The sequence below is a fragment of the Gymnoscopelus braueri genome, assembly GCF_963280865.1.
Source record: "Gymnoscopelus braueri genome assembly, chromosome: 6".
In the NCBI taxonomy this organism is placed as follows: domain Eukaryota; kingdom Metazoa; phylum Chordata; class Actinopteri; order Myctophiformes; family Myctophidae; genus Gymnoscopelus; species Gymnoscopelus braueri.
The window spans coordinates 1,917,312-1,932,209 of record NC_137607.1 but is presented as its reverse complement, the minus strand read 5'-3'; the positions used below and the strand labels follow the sequence as shown (position 1 = coordinate 1,932,209).

At 46.0% G+C, this 14,898-nt stretch overlaps 1 protein-coding gene across 1 annotated transcript in view; it reads left to right on the top strand.

Moving 5' to 3' along the window:
- LOC308086395 (inaD-like protein) overlaps positions 1 to 12,100 on the top strand; it is a 155,880-nt gene extending 143,780 nt beyond the window's left edge. The window contains 4 exon segments of the mRNA XM_080429915.1: positions 5,643 to 5,747; positions 6,051 to 6,154; positions 8,163 to 8,286; positions 9,941 to 12,100. Of these exon segments, the coding sequence (XP_080286041.1) occupies positions 5,643 to 5,747; positions 6,051 to 6,154; positions 8,163 to 8,286; positions 9,941 to 10,087 (480 nt within the window). The 3' untranslated portion in view covers positions 10,088 to 12,100.
- Positions 12,101 to 14,898: the final 2,798 nt, after the last annotated feature.

The window sequence follows — 14,898 nt, the reverse complement described above, 5'->3', positions numbered from 1 at the left end:
CTATGGCTTTATGAAGGTACCTAGTATATACATACTATGGCGTTATGAAGGTACCTAGTATATACATACTATGGCGTTATGAAGGTACCTAGTATATACATACTATGGCTTTATGAAGGTACCTAGTATATACATACTATGGCTTTATGAAGGTACCTAGTATATACATACTATGGTTTTATGAAGGTACCTACCTAGTATATACATACTATGGCGTTATGAAGATACCTAGTATATACATACTATGGCTTTATGAAGGTACCTAGTATATATGTTACACTATGATTGGAGAACCAGGACGATTGAAGAAAGCACGCTCGTTTTTACCACCCACCCAGCAATTCTGTAGAAGCAACACTAGAGGGAGCCACAAGCCAGGCTTGTGCACAAACATATATGGCCACGACCACACATACACAGTCACACACACACACACACACACACACACACAAGCGCACACACACGCGCACACGCTCATGCTTTTTTGGGTTTATTGAAAGCAGGACTGTTAAGATACTTTTATTGTGTTCTGGCTTTTGTTTTACTTTCTCCCTGACACACACACACACACACGCACACACACACACACACACACACACACACAGTGATCCATGAAAAGAACTATTCTGTCCCTATCGGTTTACAACTCGAACGGCGCTGTGTCGACTCAGCAGAGCATCGGCCGGTCAGCGCGCGCACTCGCGCCTGGAAGCGCGCGCAGCGAGGGCGCGCCTCCTCGGCCTCAAGCTCTGCTGAGTCGGCGCGCCTCCGTCATGGACAAGCGTGTGCGTGTGAACTCGTGTTCAGCGTTCCCCTAGCGTAGCTTCCTGGTTGCTATGTGGGGGGGAACAACAAAAGACAGGAGGAGGAGGAGAAGGAGGACGCGGCGCTGCGAGGCGGGGGTTTATTACGCGAGGCTCGCGAGGAGGAGGAGGAGCCTCCTCGGAGGAGGAGGAGAAGGAGGACGGTTTATTACGCGAGGCTCGCGAGGAGGAGGAGGAGGCTCCTCCTCCTCGCGAGCCTCGCGTAATAAACCCCCGCCTCGCAGCGCCGCGTCCTCCTTCTCCTCCTCCTCCTCCTCGCGAGCCTCGCGTAATAAACCCCCGCCTCGCAGCGCCGCGTCCTCCTTCTCCTCCTCCTCCTCCTCGCGAGCCTCGCTAATAAACCCTGTCTCGAAAAGCCCCGCCTCGCCCCGAAGCCCCGTGCCTAAAAACGAGCGCTCTGTCTTCAATCGTACTGGTTCTCCAATCGTACTGTGACATATACATACTATGGCGTTATGAAGGTACCTAGTATATACATACTATGGTGTTATGAAGGTACCTAGTATATACATACTATGGTGTTATGAAGGTACCTAGCATATGCATACTATGGAGCTATAGTCCACTGCTAAGACCCACAAACTGAAGGTGCCTAGTATATACATACTATGGAGTCATGAAGGTACCTACTGTACCTACTGTCTCATGAGGTGACATATATGTGTGTTGAAGTTCCATGGCGATAGCTCAAACAGGACACGAGTTATACACGTTCAAAGTTTGCATTTTCAATTGAGTGCTATAGCGCCACCCTTTGACGAATGACTGAGTTTCATTTCTTGACCGTTTTCCATGACCCGTTTCGTAAAAAAAGCGACTGCACGGTTAAGCCAGAACTGCGAAAAACAGCAGAAGAAGAAAAAAACAGTAGAGAGATAAGAAGGGACCAAGGCACTAAGTGCTTGGCCCCTTAACAAACTATTTGCCAAAAGCAAACAGGTTTCTCTTCAGTGCGGACTTCAAAGAGTCCAATGCTGGTGTCTGGCCAATCTCCATGGAGAGAGAGTTCCAGAGAGTAGGGGGAGCTTTATAGGTGAGGAGGAGCAGTTTGTAGGTGATGCGGAACGGGTTGGGGTTTCAACTCGAGGCCGGGGTCTGGACGGGGCCTACCGAAGCTTGCGGCGGACCGGTTAGCCGTCAAGCTTAGCGCCTAAGCTAAGCTCACATTTCAGCAGAGGAGCGCTCGCTCGTTTCGAACCGCGGCCACATCAATGCCTCCCGCTCGCCCGTCTCGCGGAAAAAAGAGCGCTCCTTTTCCGATCTTGCATGTACTGTAACATACACATACACATACTATGGAGTTATGAGTGACCCCGCAATCATGTACTGTACGATACACATACACATACTATGGAGTTATGAGCAGGGTTGCATTGCTCATGGGACGGCCTAACACGCGGTGCAACAACCTTTTTGAACAGGAGCACGCGCAGGCACATGCATAGATTTAAAACTACTTTAAATTCACACCTCAACAAAGTTTACAAAGGCTGCCGACCGCCGGTTGTCACACCATGAATTAACATAGGGTTAACATAGCAATGAGCCTAGATGCATATCAATTGTCCATTGTGTGAGCTGTAGTGTAGGTGTTAAGCCACGTGCACGTTACGCCATTAAAATAGAGTGCAACCACTTTCCAATTCACAAATAACACTGGTTATGAGTGACCCCACAACCATGGGGTCTCAGGTTTCGTCCACTATAAGAAGTGTGTGCTCAAAGGTTTGGAAACACTGCTATAGACTCTGCTAGTTTGGCATTGGGTTTTGAACCTGCAGTTTTCCCGCTTGAAAAAGGGATTTTCCAATGAGTGCTGGCGGTGAGGTCGGGTTGAATGATTAGCCAATCAGCGCCCACGGGCCGTTGTCAAGCTGTTGTCAAGCTGTGCGCCCGAAGCCGATGCGATTGGTGAGTGATATCGTTTACCCTGGACGGTTGCTCAGGACACAGCTTGTAATTGGCTGAGACGGGGGTGGGGTGGAGGGAGTGGCGTGCCCAGTGGGAAGTCGGTCGGATCAGCGGTTCACCAGAAATATCTGTAAATTCCAAAATGTCCATATTTGGAGATCCCTGTTGTCATCTATATGACGTCATAGTGCTAACATCAAAGACTGGCCTGAAAGTACTCTGACAGGTACTATATACATCTTACTATCTTACTATCTTACTACTATATAATTGACAAAAGCTCTGAAAGTTCGTGCGGGGTAAGCAAGCACAGGATCACTCCATTTGCCCCGAAACTTGCCACAGACTGTTGATCAGAGCTATGGCTATGTTTTAGGCATCTTACCCCACCTCCATCAGTGATCGGACTCTCGGTTTGATTGATTTTCTGATTTGCCTATCAGACCCTCAGCCTGATCTGGCAGGTTGCCATAGCATAGCAACCAGATACAGGAAGTCTGACCTCTTTATCACATGACCGAGGTTGGGAGGATGGGACTAGAGGTTAGGGCCGCAAAGCAAAGCGTTAAGATGTAGTAGGAAATGTAGTTTTATATTAACCGTACAATATGTAAGTACATTGAAGGTGGGGAAAGAAGCCTAAGTATTAGCCAGAGCTCTGATCAACAGTCTGTGGCAAGTTCATAGGCTCGTCCACTTGGTGGACGGCGACAAAAAGCCAAATAAGCCCTCTTGCCAGACTCCTTCCTGAAGTCAAATGGAAATGAGAATTCCGGAGGGAGGGGCTTTACCAGGCTACTATTTAATAGTGACGTGTGTTATTTTTTTGTTTCCAGGGTCTGTGGGAAGCAGCCTGATTGTAGAGATGAGTTGACAATTTGTATAAGATCTGAGGCCATGCAGTTTTGAAAAGGCCTGTTGGCAGAATATCAAGGCAACAGCAAGAGGATTTCAGATGCTGTGTCATGTCTTCCAAGCTTTCGTGATCGATCAGATTAAACTGTGTCATGGTATTTGAGTTAGTTTGAAGTGGGCACACATACCCTGTACCTGATACAGGGTATGATGATACAGGGAGCTTCTTTATTTGATTCACTTATTTGTTCTGGCTCTTGCTCATTTGATTTTCCTATTTGTCTCTGTGTCTCATCTGTTTAACACATCGACCGCCAGAGGTTAATCTCATAATGTACTCACCAGTGCCAAGGTGTTTTTGTTGTTTTTTTGTTTTTTTCATGTCGCCATAGATCTTGTTAAAATCCTTAACACATTGATTGCCTGAGTTATTTCAGATTTTTTGCAGTTTATTGCCAGAGATTTTTCATTGAAAAAAGAAAAGTACTCAGGAGCTGAGATACAAAATTTTAAAGTTTTAAGTTAACAAGGAAGTGGATAGGAGTCTAGATCTTCGACTAATCATATCTCCTTGGTCTTTGGGTCAAAAAAAAAAAAAAAAAAGTAAAAAAAAAAAAAAAAAGAATTAAAAAATAAAAAAAAAATCCATTCTTAAAAACGAGTTAACTCGATCTAGGCAATCAAGTGATGGATTTTAAAAACGAGTAAAAACGAGTTAACTCGTTCTAGGCAATCAATGTGTTGATTGAGCCGTACACGGTCTGTTTACATCCGCGACATCCCACTGTATCTCCCAGTGAAAACCACGTGTCAAACGGGGTATCCATGTTGTAGTTAGAGCGGATTACGTTAAACAGTGAAATGCGAGGAGAAAAAACTACAGGAAGAGAATTGAGTTTCAGTTTCGTCTGTAGAACGAGGGCGGACGTGATCGTCAAAACCGGATCCCAAATAATTCCGTTTCCGGTCATCAAACCGGAAACGGAAGTGGATCAAAAAAATTCCGAAAGTGCACCCGGAAATTTTTAGCGCGAAAAGACCGTGGACCGTAGGACTACGTTCTTGGCGGTTAATGTGTTAATAAAGTAGGTATCTGATATATTGCACTTTTACCTTAGCTTTAGGTATGCTCTTAGTTGCTTGTTTTGGAAGAGAATTCACTTAAAGGACAACTTTGTTTTTTTACAACCAAGGTTTATATTTTAGCTTGTAATTAAAGTAAATAAAAGATGAGTGTTATTTCTTTTTCATTTACTGCTTTCTATAGTTTTAGCAATTTTCGCGATCTTTTTTTACAGTGGGCGGGGGCATTCTGTCCGGTGGCTAGAATATGCCCTTTTTACACAATAAAAAAAGGTCCTGTGGTCTTTGATGGCCAGATGTGAGTTATTGGGGGCTAGAAGAGCTACTGTAAATAATAATAAAGAAAACACCGGGTTATTGTGTAAAAAAGGACATATATAGCCACTGGACAGTATGCCCCCGCCCACTGTAAAAAAGATTGCCAAAATTGCTAAAACTATAGAAAGCAGTCAATTAAAACATTTGAACACTCATCTTTTATTTACTTTAATTATAATCTAAAACATAAACCTTGGTTGTAAAAAAACGAAGTTGTCCTTTGAGACTTCTGGTGATTAATAGTTTTCTTGTATGTTGAATGCACTTAAGTCGCGTTGGATAAAAGCGTCTGCTAAATGACTGTAATGTAATGTAATGTAATGTAATGATATGATATGGAGGCGCTAACTGATTGTCTAATGTTTAGAAATGTGTCATTGAAGAAGGAGGCAAATTCATTGCAGGCTCTGTGTGTGTGTGTGTGTGTGTGTGTGTGTGTGTGTGTGTGTGTGTGTGTGTGTGTGTGTGTGTGTGTGTGTGTGTGTGTGTGTGTGTGTGTGTGTGTGTGTGTGTGTGTGTGTGTGTGTGTGTGTGTGTGTGTGTGTGTGTGTGTGTGTGTGTGTGTGTGTGTGTGTGTGTGCGTGCGTGCGTGCGTGCGTGCGTGCGTGCGTGCGTGCGTGCGTGCGTGCGTGTGCGCGTGCGTGCGTGCAGGTAGGGGACAGGCTGGTCAGTATTAACAGCCAGATGTTGGACGGACTGTCTCACGGAGACGTTGTGGGCATGTTGAAGAACACGTATGGACACATCTGTATACAGGTAACACACACACACCACTCTTCTCCACCGTATAATAACTTGACTTGGGAAAACATATTATTCTGAAGTTGAAATTATCTCATATTACTGATCTCTCTCTCTCTCTCTCTCTCTCTCTTTCTCTCTCTCTCTCCCCCTCTCTCTTTCTCTCTCTTTCTCTCTCTCTCTCTCTCTGTCTCCCCCTTTCTCTCTCTCCCTCTTTCTCTCTCTCTCTCCCCCCTCTCTCTCTCTCTCTCTCTCTCTCTCTCTCTCTCTCTCTCTCTCTCTCTCTCTCTCTCTCTCTCTCTCTCTCTCTCTCTCTAGGTGATAGCAGACACTAACATCAATGCTATAACCAGCCATGTTGAAAGTCTGTCTACAACCTCCAGTGTTCCTGAGAGCACAGAGAGCCACACAGCACAGCCAGAGTGAGTGCACTGTGTGTGTGTGTGTGTGTGTGTGTGTGTGTTAGGAATGTTGACAATTAATCGACAATCGATGAATTGCCGTTAATAATTTACTCAATTAAACAATTAATTGAACATTCCGTGGTTTAGATTTTTGTCATTTCATATAAATATACCATCCATCCATCCATCATCTTCAACCGCTTATCCAGAGTCGGGTCTCGGGGGCAACAGTTTCAGCAGAGAGCTCCAGACTTCCCTCTCCTGAGCAACATTATCCACTTCCAGGGCGTTCCAAGGCCAGTGTGGAGATGTAATCCCCCCATGTGGTCCATGGTGTACCAGGGGGTCTCCTCCTAGAGGAGATATAATCTATCTGGTCCTTGGTCTACCAGGGGGTTTCCTACTCCCAGTGTGACGTGCATCAAGGACCTCCCTAGGGAGACGCTCGGGAGGCATCCGCACTAGATGCCCAAACCACCTTAGCTGGCTCCTTTCCAAGTGAAGGAGCAGTGGCTCTACTCTCTAAGGGAGAGGCCGGCCACCCGTCTGAGAAAACTCATTTCGGCCGCTTATTCTTTGGGTCATGTGACCCACACTTCATTATGACAAACAAACAAAGGCTACATATGAACAGCAGGACATATGAGGCCCAGGACATCCTGTGTGATTAGTTGTTACGTCATGGTGCTGTGACCAGAGCGGGGCGGTGATGCCGCTGCTCGCTCCAGGGGGCTGTTGTCACGCACCTTGAAGTGTCCGAAACACTTTCTCTTTTGGCACGAAAGCGTCCCTCTCTCTACGTCGTCCTCAGACGAGCCCTCCATCAGAGTCTCCAGTCATCTCCGTTCTCCATACATCTGACCAGCTCCTTTGTGCTTTCTGCACCGGCATCTTTCCTTAGTACATCCACGTAGGTACTGTAGGTGTGGGACGTCCTCTTGATCCATGCCCGTGTGTTGGTTCCCACAGTACGAGCTTTTTGACCGGGAATTCTCGGTGCCGGTGGCAGTGGCCGGCTAGTCTCATCCTCCTGACTGCTATTTTTTCTGATACACTTGGTAGCGCCCCGTACAGACGCTTGTTGTCTCCGCCAGGCCGAAGGCATGGTGGAGAGTATGTTTTACCCTCTGTCCGTCCGTGTGTGTGTGTGTGTGTGTGTGTGTGTGTGTGTGTGTGTGTGTGTGTGTGTGTGTGTGTGTGTGTGTGTGTGTCCGTCTCAGCCAAGCTAACATTGGTCAAGCTTCACGTGACATCACAATATGTAATATAAATAGGTAAGACAGGATTAATCAGGAACAGTACTCGCCTGGGGAGCCCGAGGAGCACATTCTCTTGTTGGTAACGTGCTCGTCCTGGTTGATGTTCAGTACCACATGTAACATTCTGTTGTAGCACCCGTCCAGGGACTTCTGTAGGGCTTGCTGCAAATGATGCCATTCAAGTTTCCTTTTTATGTAGGCATCGTCTTTTCTAATAAGACGGACAACATTAAATGATGTGGGTTAATGATTAATCACCATGCCGGTCCAGAGGGGGGGGAATGGCAAAGCGAGTGTGGTTCGTTCAGCCAAAACCTGACGTTGTGTTTCAAATCGTATCCTTTGATCGGCTGGTGATAGGCTTATAACTTAACTGACACAAGGTATTTATAAACACACTTGTGTGGATTACGGGACACATTTGAATGAAATCTTGATCAGGGACGTGCACTGTGCACTTCTGTTGCAGTGTTGCGGATTTCTTGGAGTCTGTCGGTGTGAACGGGCGTGCTCAAACCTGTGGTGCGCGGACCCGACCGTAGCGGCTTGGAGTGGCAGGCGGTCCTCGCTCCGAGTTCCGCTCCTACCTTTTTATAAACCCGCTCCCTCTACGTTAAAAATCATCCTGCTCCGCTCATATGCTCTGGCTGTGATTGGATGTGATTGGTTATGATGTCATCGTGCTGTGATGTTATTGGTTGTGATGTCATCGTGCTGTGATGTTATTGGTTGTGATGTCATGGTGCTGTGATGTGATTGGTTGTCAGGGCTCCTCGGTGCCGTTCCATCGTCCTGGAGAAAGGTTCAGACGGTCTGGGCTTCAGCATCGTTGGAGGGTTCGGGAGTCCTCATGGAGACCTGCCTATCTACGTTAAAACTGTCTTCAGCAAGGTACCTGTCTGTCTGTCTGTCTGTCTGTCTGCAGACTGACCTAACCCATGACCTAACCCATTCAAGCCGGGAACGCATCTGTGTAATTTTTTTGATTTCTTTGGGCCATTCAAAAATAGCAGATAGGGGGCACGGTGGCGCAGTCGGTAGCGCTGTCGCCTCACAGCTAGAAGGTCCTGGGTTTGATTCCCGCAGGGGACGCTGTGGGCGCTGGGGGCGTGTTCTCTCCTCCGCGTCATCAGTGCCCATACCCTAGGTGGGGTTGGCGAAAGGGCCTTTCTGTGTGGAGTTTGCATGTTCTCCCTGTGTCTCCTAGGGTAGGTACCCTCACAAAAACATGCAGTAATCCTGGTCACTATACTGCCTCCCCCTGGCCAGCCGGGGCGCCTGATGGAGGGGAAGGGAACTGGTTGGAATAATGTGTTACTTCCACGCGCTACGTCCAACCAGGGAAACTCCCCCCTGTCAGGTGATAAGAAGGTCAGTTGGCTCTCATGCATTGAAGGAGGCATGAGCTCGGCCCTGGCCTCCCTAGGTTGGCAGAGGGAAGGTAGTGCCCAGGATTACATAGACAATTGGCACTGGGTGTAAAAAATAGGATTACAAAATCGTGGGATAAAAATTTTAGTTAAAAAAAACTAAAATAGCAGATCTACAAGCTTGTAGATCTGCTATTTTTGAAAAATCGTGAAAATGTGTGATGATCTCACACATTTTCCTATGATCCTAGTTTCAGTAAACTATAGGATCATAGAATACAGAGAGACAGTGTAGTGTCTCAGTAAACTATAGGATCATAGAATACAGAGACAGTGTAGTGTCTCATTAAACTATAGGATCATAGAATACAGAGAGACAGTGTAGTGTCTCAGTAAACTATAGGATCATAGAATACAGAGAGACAGTGTAGTGTCTCAGTAAACTATAGGATCATAGAATACAGAGACAGTGTAGTGTCTCATTAAACTATAGGATCATAGAATACAGAGACAGTGTAGTGTCTCAGTAAACTATAGGATCATAGAATACAGAGAGACAGTGTAGTGTCTCAGTAAACTATAGGATCATAGAATACAGAGAGACAGTGTAGTGTCTCAGTAAACTATAGGATCATAAAATACAGAGAGACAGTGTAGTGTCTCAGTAAACTATAGGATCATAGAATACAGAGACAGTGTAGTGTCTCAGTAAACTATAGGATCATAGAATACAGAGAGACAGTGTAGTGTCTCAGTAAACTATTGGATCATAGAATACAGAGAGACAGTAGTGTCTCAGTAAACTATAGGATCATAGAATACAGAGACAGTGTAGTGTCTCAGTAAACTATAGGATCATAGAATACAGAGAGACAGTGTAGTGTCTCAGTAAACTATAGGATCATAGAATACAGAGACAGTGTAGTGTCTCAGTAAACTAGGATCAGGATTGTTGATGAATTGAAAACCAAGGACCTCAATGGAAACAAGACGCAAGGACTTTTGTGGGTCGATCTTTTTAGACAAAGTGTTTGACAGGTAAACAATGAACCTAGAATCTGTCTAAATGACATGTTTAACATTGTGGTCAGGAAAACAAGTCTAAGTAACTGTGTGTGTGTGTGTGTGTGTGTGTGTGTGTGTGCGTGTGCGTGTGCGTGTGTGCGCGCATGCAGGGGGCCGCTGCAGTGGACGGTCGTCTTAAGAGGGGGGACCAGATCGTGTGTGTGAACGGAGAGAGTCTGGAGGCTGTGACGCACGAACAGGCTGTGAACATCCTGAAGAGACAGAGAGGCACCGTCACCCTGGACATACTGTCATAACACACACACACACACACACACACACACACACACACACACGCACACGCACACACGCATATACTGTGTGATAGGCACATACAATTAGCACATTGACACACACACACACACACACACACACAGGCAGTTCCTCATACAAAATACCCCCGAACCAACAAACCCACAGACTGCATGGACCGCTAGCTCCGCCCACTTCTCAATAACCCCGCCTCAAGTACCTCCCAGTTCAAACCAGTTCAAACCAGTAGACCACTGGTCTTGTCTCCAAAACGACAAACAACATCTCAGAAATCCAGAGACAGAAGCAAGTGGAACCTTCATCTCCTATGGACTGTACCAAATGCATCAAATCATACACAACCTTCATCTCCTATGGACTGCACCAAATGCATCAAATCAAACAAACCTTCATCTCCTATGGACTGCACCAAATGCATCAAATCAGACACAACCTTCATCTCCTATGGACTGCACCAAATGCATCGAATCATACGCACCCCATTTCTACTGGACTGAACCATGAATCAAATCCAGCGCACCCCGGCCCTTCTTCCCTCCATACTAGTGGACTGAACTAAGGCTGGGATCCTTTAAGTTTTTAAAACGATTCCTGTTCCTTAACGATTCCCTTTAATGATTCCTATAGGGGGGTTCCAAATATGGACCCTTACAGGTCTGTAACTCTGAGAGTGTACAAATGTTTGTACACTCTCAAAGTTATGGTGGTCCTTGAAATAAATAGAAAAAAAAAGGTTTGAAGACCACTGGTATTGTAATTGTATATCAGACAGTAAGTCCACATATCAGCTCTGACCAGTGGAGGTAAAACCCTGGTTTCCGGAAACGGGTTTAAATGTGATGGAACCGATTTCCTCCGGATCCTCTATGTTGGATCCGGTTCCTTTGGTTCCTCTATGTTAGATCTGGTTCCATCCGGTTCCAGATTCCGAACCCTAGACTGAAGCGTACATGGAATCCAACGCACCTGGTCTCTTCCCTACAGCAGGGACATGGGGGGGGGGGGAAACTGGACTGACATTAGGGACATGAGGGTACAACTGGACTGACATGAGGGACATGAGGGTACAACTGGACTGACATGAGGGTACAACTGGACTGACATGAGGGTACAACTGGACTGACATGAGGGACATGAGGGGCGCTTGTTTTAACGGCCTGGGGTTGTGATCGATGGGGTTGGATTACGGAATGTTAGCAATAAGGGAACAAAAGGGAAGTGATGTCACCTGACATGTGACATCACTGCTGGTTGGAACACGGCTTCCTGCAGCCGTTAGCGTTAGCATGTTAGCAGCTAGCGGAGCACACGACGAGTAGAGCACACGTCACGAGAGTGCACGTCATGGCGAGTAAAGTGCACATCATTAAGCCCCGGTGTATACTTTGTCGCACGACGGTGTCTCGCGCGCCGAAAATGGCGAATCTACCAGCTTGTACATCTAACATTTTTGGCGCGCAGCAAACGTCGTGCGACAAGGTCTAAAGGCCCGTTTACGCTAGAAGCCACAAGTGTCGAACGGCGCGTCGCATTACGTCTCGCCTCACAGCGTTGTGTGAGTTGTGAGTTTCATGCCGTCTGCGACTCTCCCGACCGCCTCGCCACAAAATGTAAACCAGGAAGTGAATGTGGTCTGACGCATCTCCGTGGTTACCGGAGCTTACCTCGTCTTCCCAACCAATCAGATTACGCGACATTTCCTGAAGCGCCTGCAACCTTTTTTTTCAGAGGTTTGTAACACCGTCGGAGGAACGTCCTTCGCGACACTTTTTTTTTTCTTCTCGTTTTTACGTCACTTGATCACGTGACGTGGCGGTCGACAAGTGCCGCTCACAGCGTAAGTTGGCCTTCAGAGGGTGAATAGGTTTTATGCTTCCTTCCATTTTGATCACGTTGAATAAATGCACAATAAGTAGAGTTCTGTTCTGAAGCAATATTTATCTGTTTTAGATTTAAAACATAATAAAATGATTATAATGTTCTGTGTTAAAATGCAGTCTGTCTACATGTGAGTGTCTTGTCCTTTAATCAGTGCCGTGTTGTTAATTAACTATTAATCATTTACCTGTGAGGAGTCAGGGGTCATGTCTCTTGGGACGAGTCTTCATGTTCACACACACACAGAAAGAGACAGAGAGACAAAGACAGACAGAGGGAGAGAGCGAGAGACAGACAGACAGACATACAGAGGGAGAGAGCGAGAGACAGACAGACAGACAGAGGGAGAGAGCGAGAGACAGACAGACAGACAGACAGACAGACAGAGGGAGAGAGCGACAGACAGACAGACAGACAGAGGGAGAGAGCGAGAGAGAGACAGGCAGACAGACAGACAGACAGACAGACAGACAGACAGACAGACAGACAGAGGGAGAGAGCGAGAGAGACAGACAGACAGACAGAGGGAGAGAGCGAGAGACAGACAGACAGACAGACAGACAGACAGACAGACAGACAGACATGGCCTTATTTTTCCGGTGCCTTACCCATTATCCCTAAACTTCTTTGCCATCTTTTACTATTTTTAAAAACATTTTCAAATAGTTCAAACAGCCGATGTACAAGCTCACAACGTGTTGATGTAGATGGGCTAGTTGAACCATGTGGTGTATTAGAGGCAGTAAACTGCGTGTTACCAGGCTGGTTGTAATAAAGTAGAGGAGAAGAAGACGTCCAGATCCATGTTCAGAATCATTCAGTGGTTTATTCAGTAACAAACAGCATCATAACAGGGAACCAGGGGCAGGAGCCCCTGTCCTCCACTGGTGAACAGCCCTCCCTCACAAGTCATTTACAGTCACTCTTATACTCTAGGTTCACATTACAATAACAGGCGGGTGGGGGTCAGAGAATCCCCCCCACAAGTTGATCAGTTCCTTTGATCAGTGTCTCTATCTGATTAGCAACAGTATGTCAGGAAGCCTGGGTGATGTGTTCAGGTTAACAATAGAGATGTAACTCTCCATTCACACCTGGCAGCAGGCTTCCTCTTGAACAACAGGTCAACATTAACATCATGTGCTTGAAGAGCCCAGAAGTGCAGACAGTTAGACTGTGTCTGTTTACAACACATGGCTACTCCTGACTGTAGTCAAATAACTTCTATCATTTATATCTGCTTTTGACTTGCATAATGTTCATACAATATAAGCAATACGGGCCAATATACCACAACCATTTGAAAATGTTTCAAATAGTTGGACAGATCCGCCTTGATAGCGGAGACAGCAATGGTAAATGGTAAATGGTGCATTTATATAGCGCTTTTATCCAAAGCGCTTTACATAGATTGCGCATTACATTCACACATTCACACACACATTCACACACACACATTCACACACACACATTCACACACAGATGGCGGAGGAAACCATGCAAGGCACCAACCTGCTCGTCGGGAGCAATTAGGGGTTCAGCGTCTTGCTCAAGGACACTTCCACACTAACTCTGGGGGAGCCCCCCAGCCCGGGATCAAACTGGGAACATTGCGGTTTTCCAGTTCCCTCTACCCGGCCACTCTACCCCTGAGCCACTGCCCCGCCCCGCCCCCTTTGTTATTTTCTGTTCCTTTATAGGAGGAGGGGCCAGCCTGCTGGGGATGAGACACACATGGTGCCAATCATTATTTTGAGGGGTCAGGGGTCCCCACATGATTACCTTAACTCATTCACTACCAGGAATTCATTAATTAATTCATCCGTCTAAGGTCCCCTTGCCAGCGAAAACGGCGATTTTACTGAACCTTTGAAAAATCATGGAATAATCTTGGTGACCGACGTCCTCACTGAGAAGGGCTCATTCACGCACAGGGGTGTGTAATGGCTGGCCGTCAATGGGGCTTGTTTTTTGAAAAACACTTAGAAAACAACAGAATTCAGAGAAAAATGAACTTTTATAAATCCTTTAACATGTAAGCAGGCCATCTTTTTTTTCTTCCCGGTCACGTGATTTCTGGGTACTCTTCTTCGGTGATGCTTGGATCATTCACAGGCTGGAGCAGCGTCCCCCCCCCCCCCCCCCCCGACGTATTTTACGTCGTAGGCAGCTTGGGCGTTTGGACGTAAACCACGTCAATTTCGTCCGTAACAGGGAATGAGTTAATGTGCAACATCGTTATGTCACTCAGAAAACAAACAGTAAACAAACCAACATTACAGTATGAATGTATACAGGGTATCTGTACATTTCTAAGGTTTCAATTTAAAGGGATATTTCACTTTCAAACATGTTTGGGGTCATTTTAACGTCTACTCAGGCTTCTGTGTTTCACCCCAGGGCAGTTTTTTTAAGTTGCTTGATTCACTATTTAGATATTTGATATTCATTTTTATCAGACACGCCCCCTTCCTATACCATTGTAACAAACTCCATTTTAACCATATCTTATCTTATACTACTATAATATATATATATATATACTACTATAATTGACAAAAGCTCCGAAGTTCGTCCGGGATTCGCAAGCGCAGGATCACTCCACATGCCTCCAAGACCTGCCACACACAGACTGTTGATCAGAGCTCTGGCTATTATTTAGGCATCTTACCCCATCTCCATCAGTGATCAGACTCTATGTTTTAGACATCTTACCCCATCTCCATCAGTGATCAGACTCTATGTTTTAGACATCTTACCCCATCTCCATCAGTGATCAGACTCTATGTTTTAGACATCTTACCCCACCTCCATCAGTGATCAGACTCTATGTTTTAGACATCTTACCCCACCTCCATCAGTGATCAGACTCTATGTTTTAGACATCTTACCCCATCTCCATCAGTGATCAGACTCT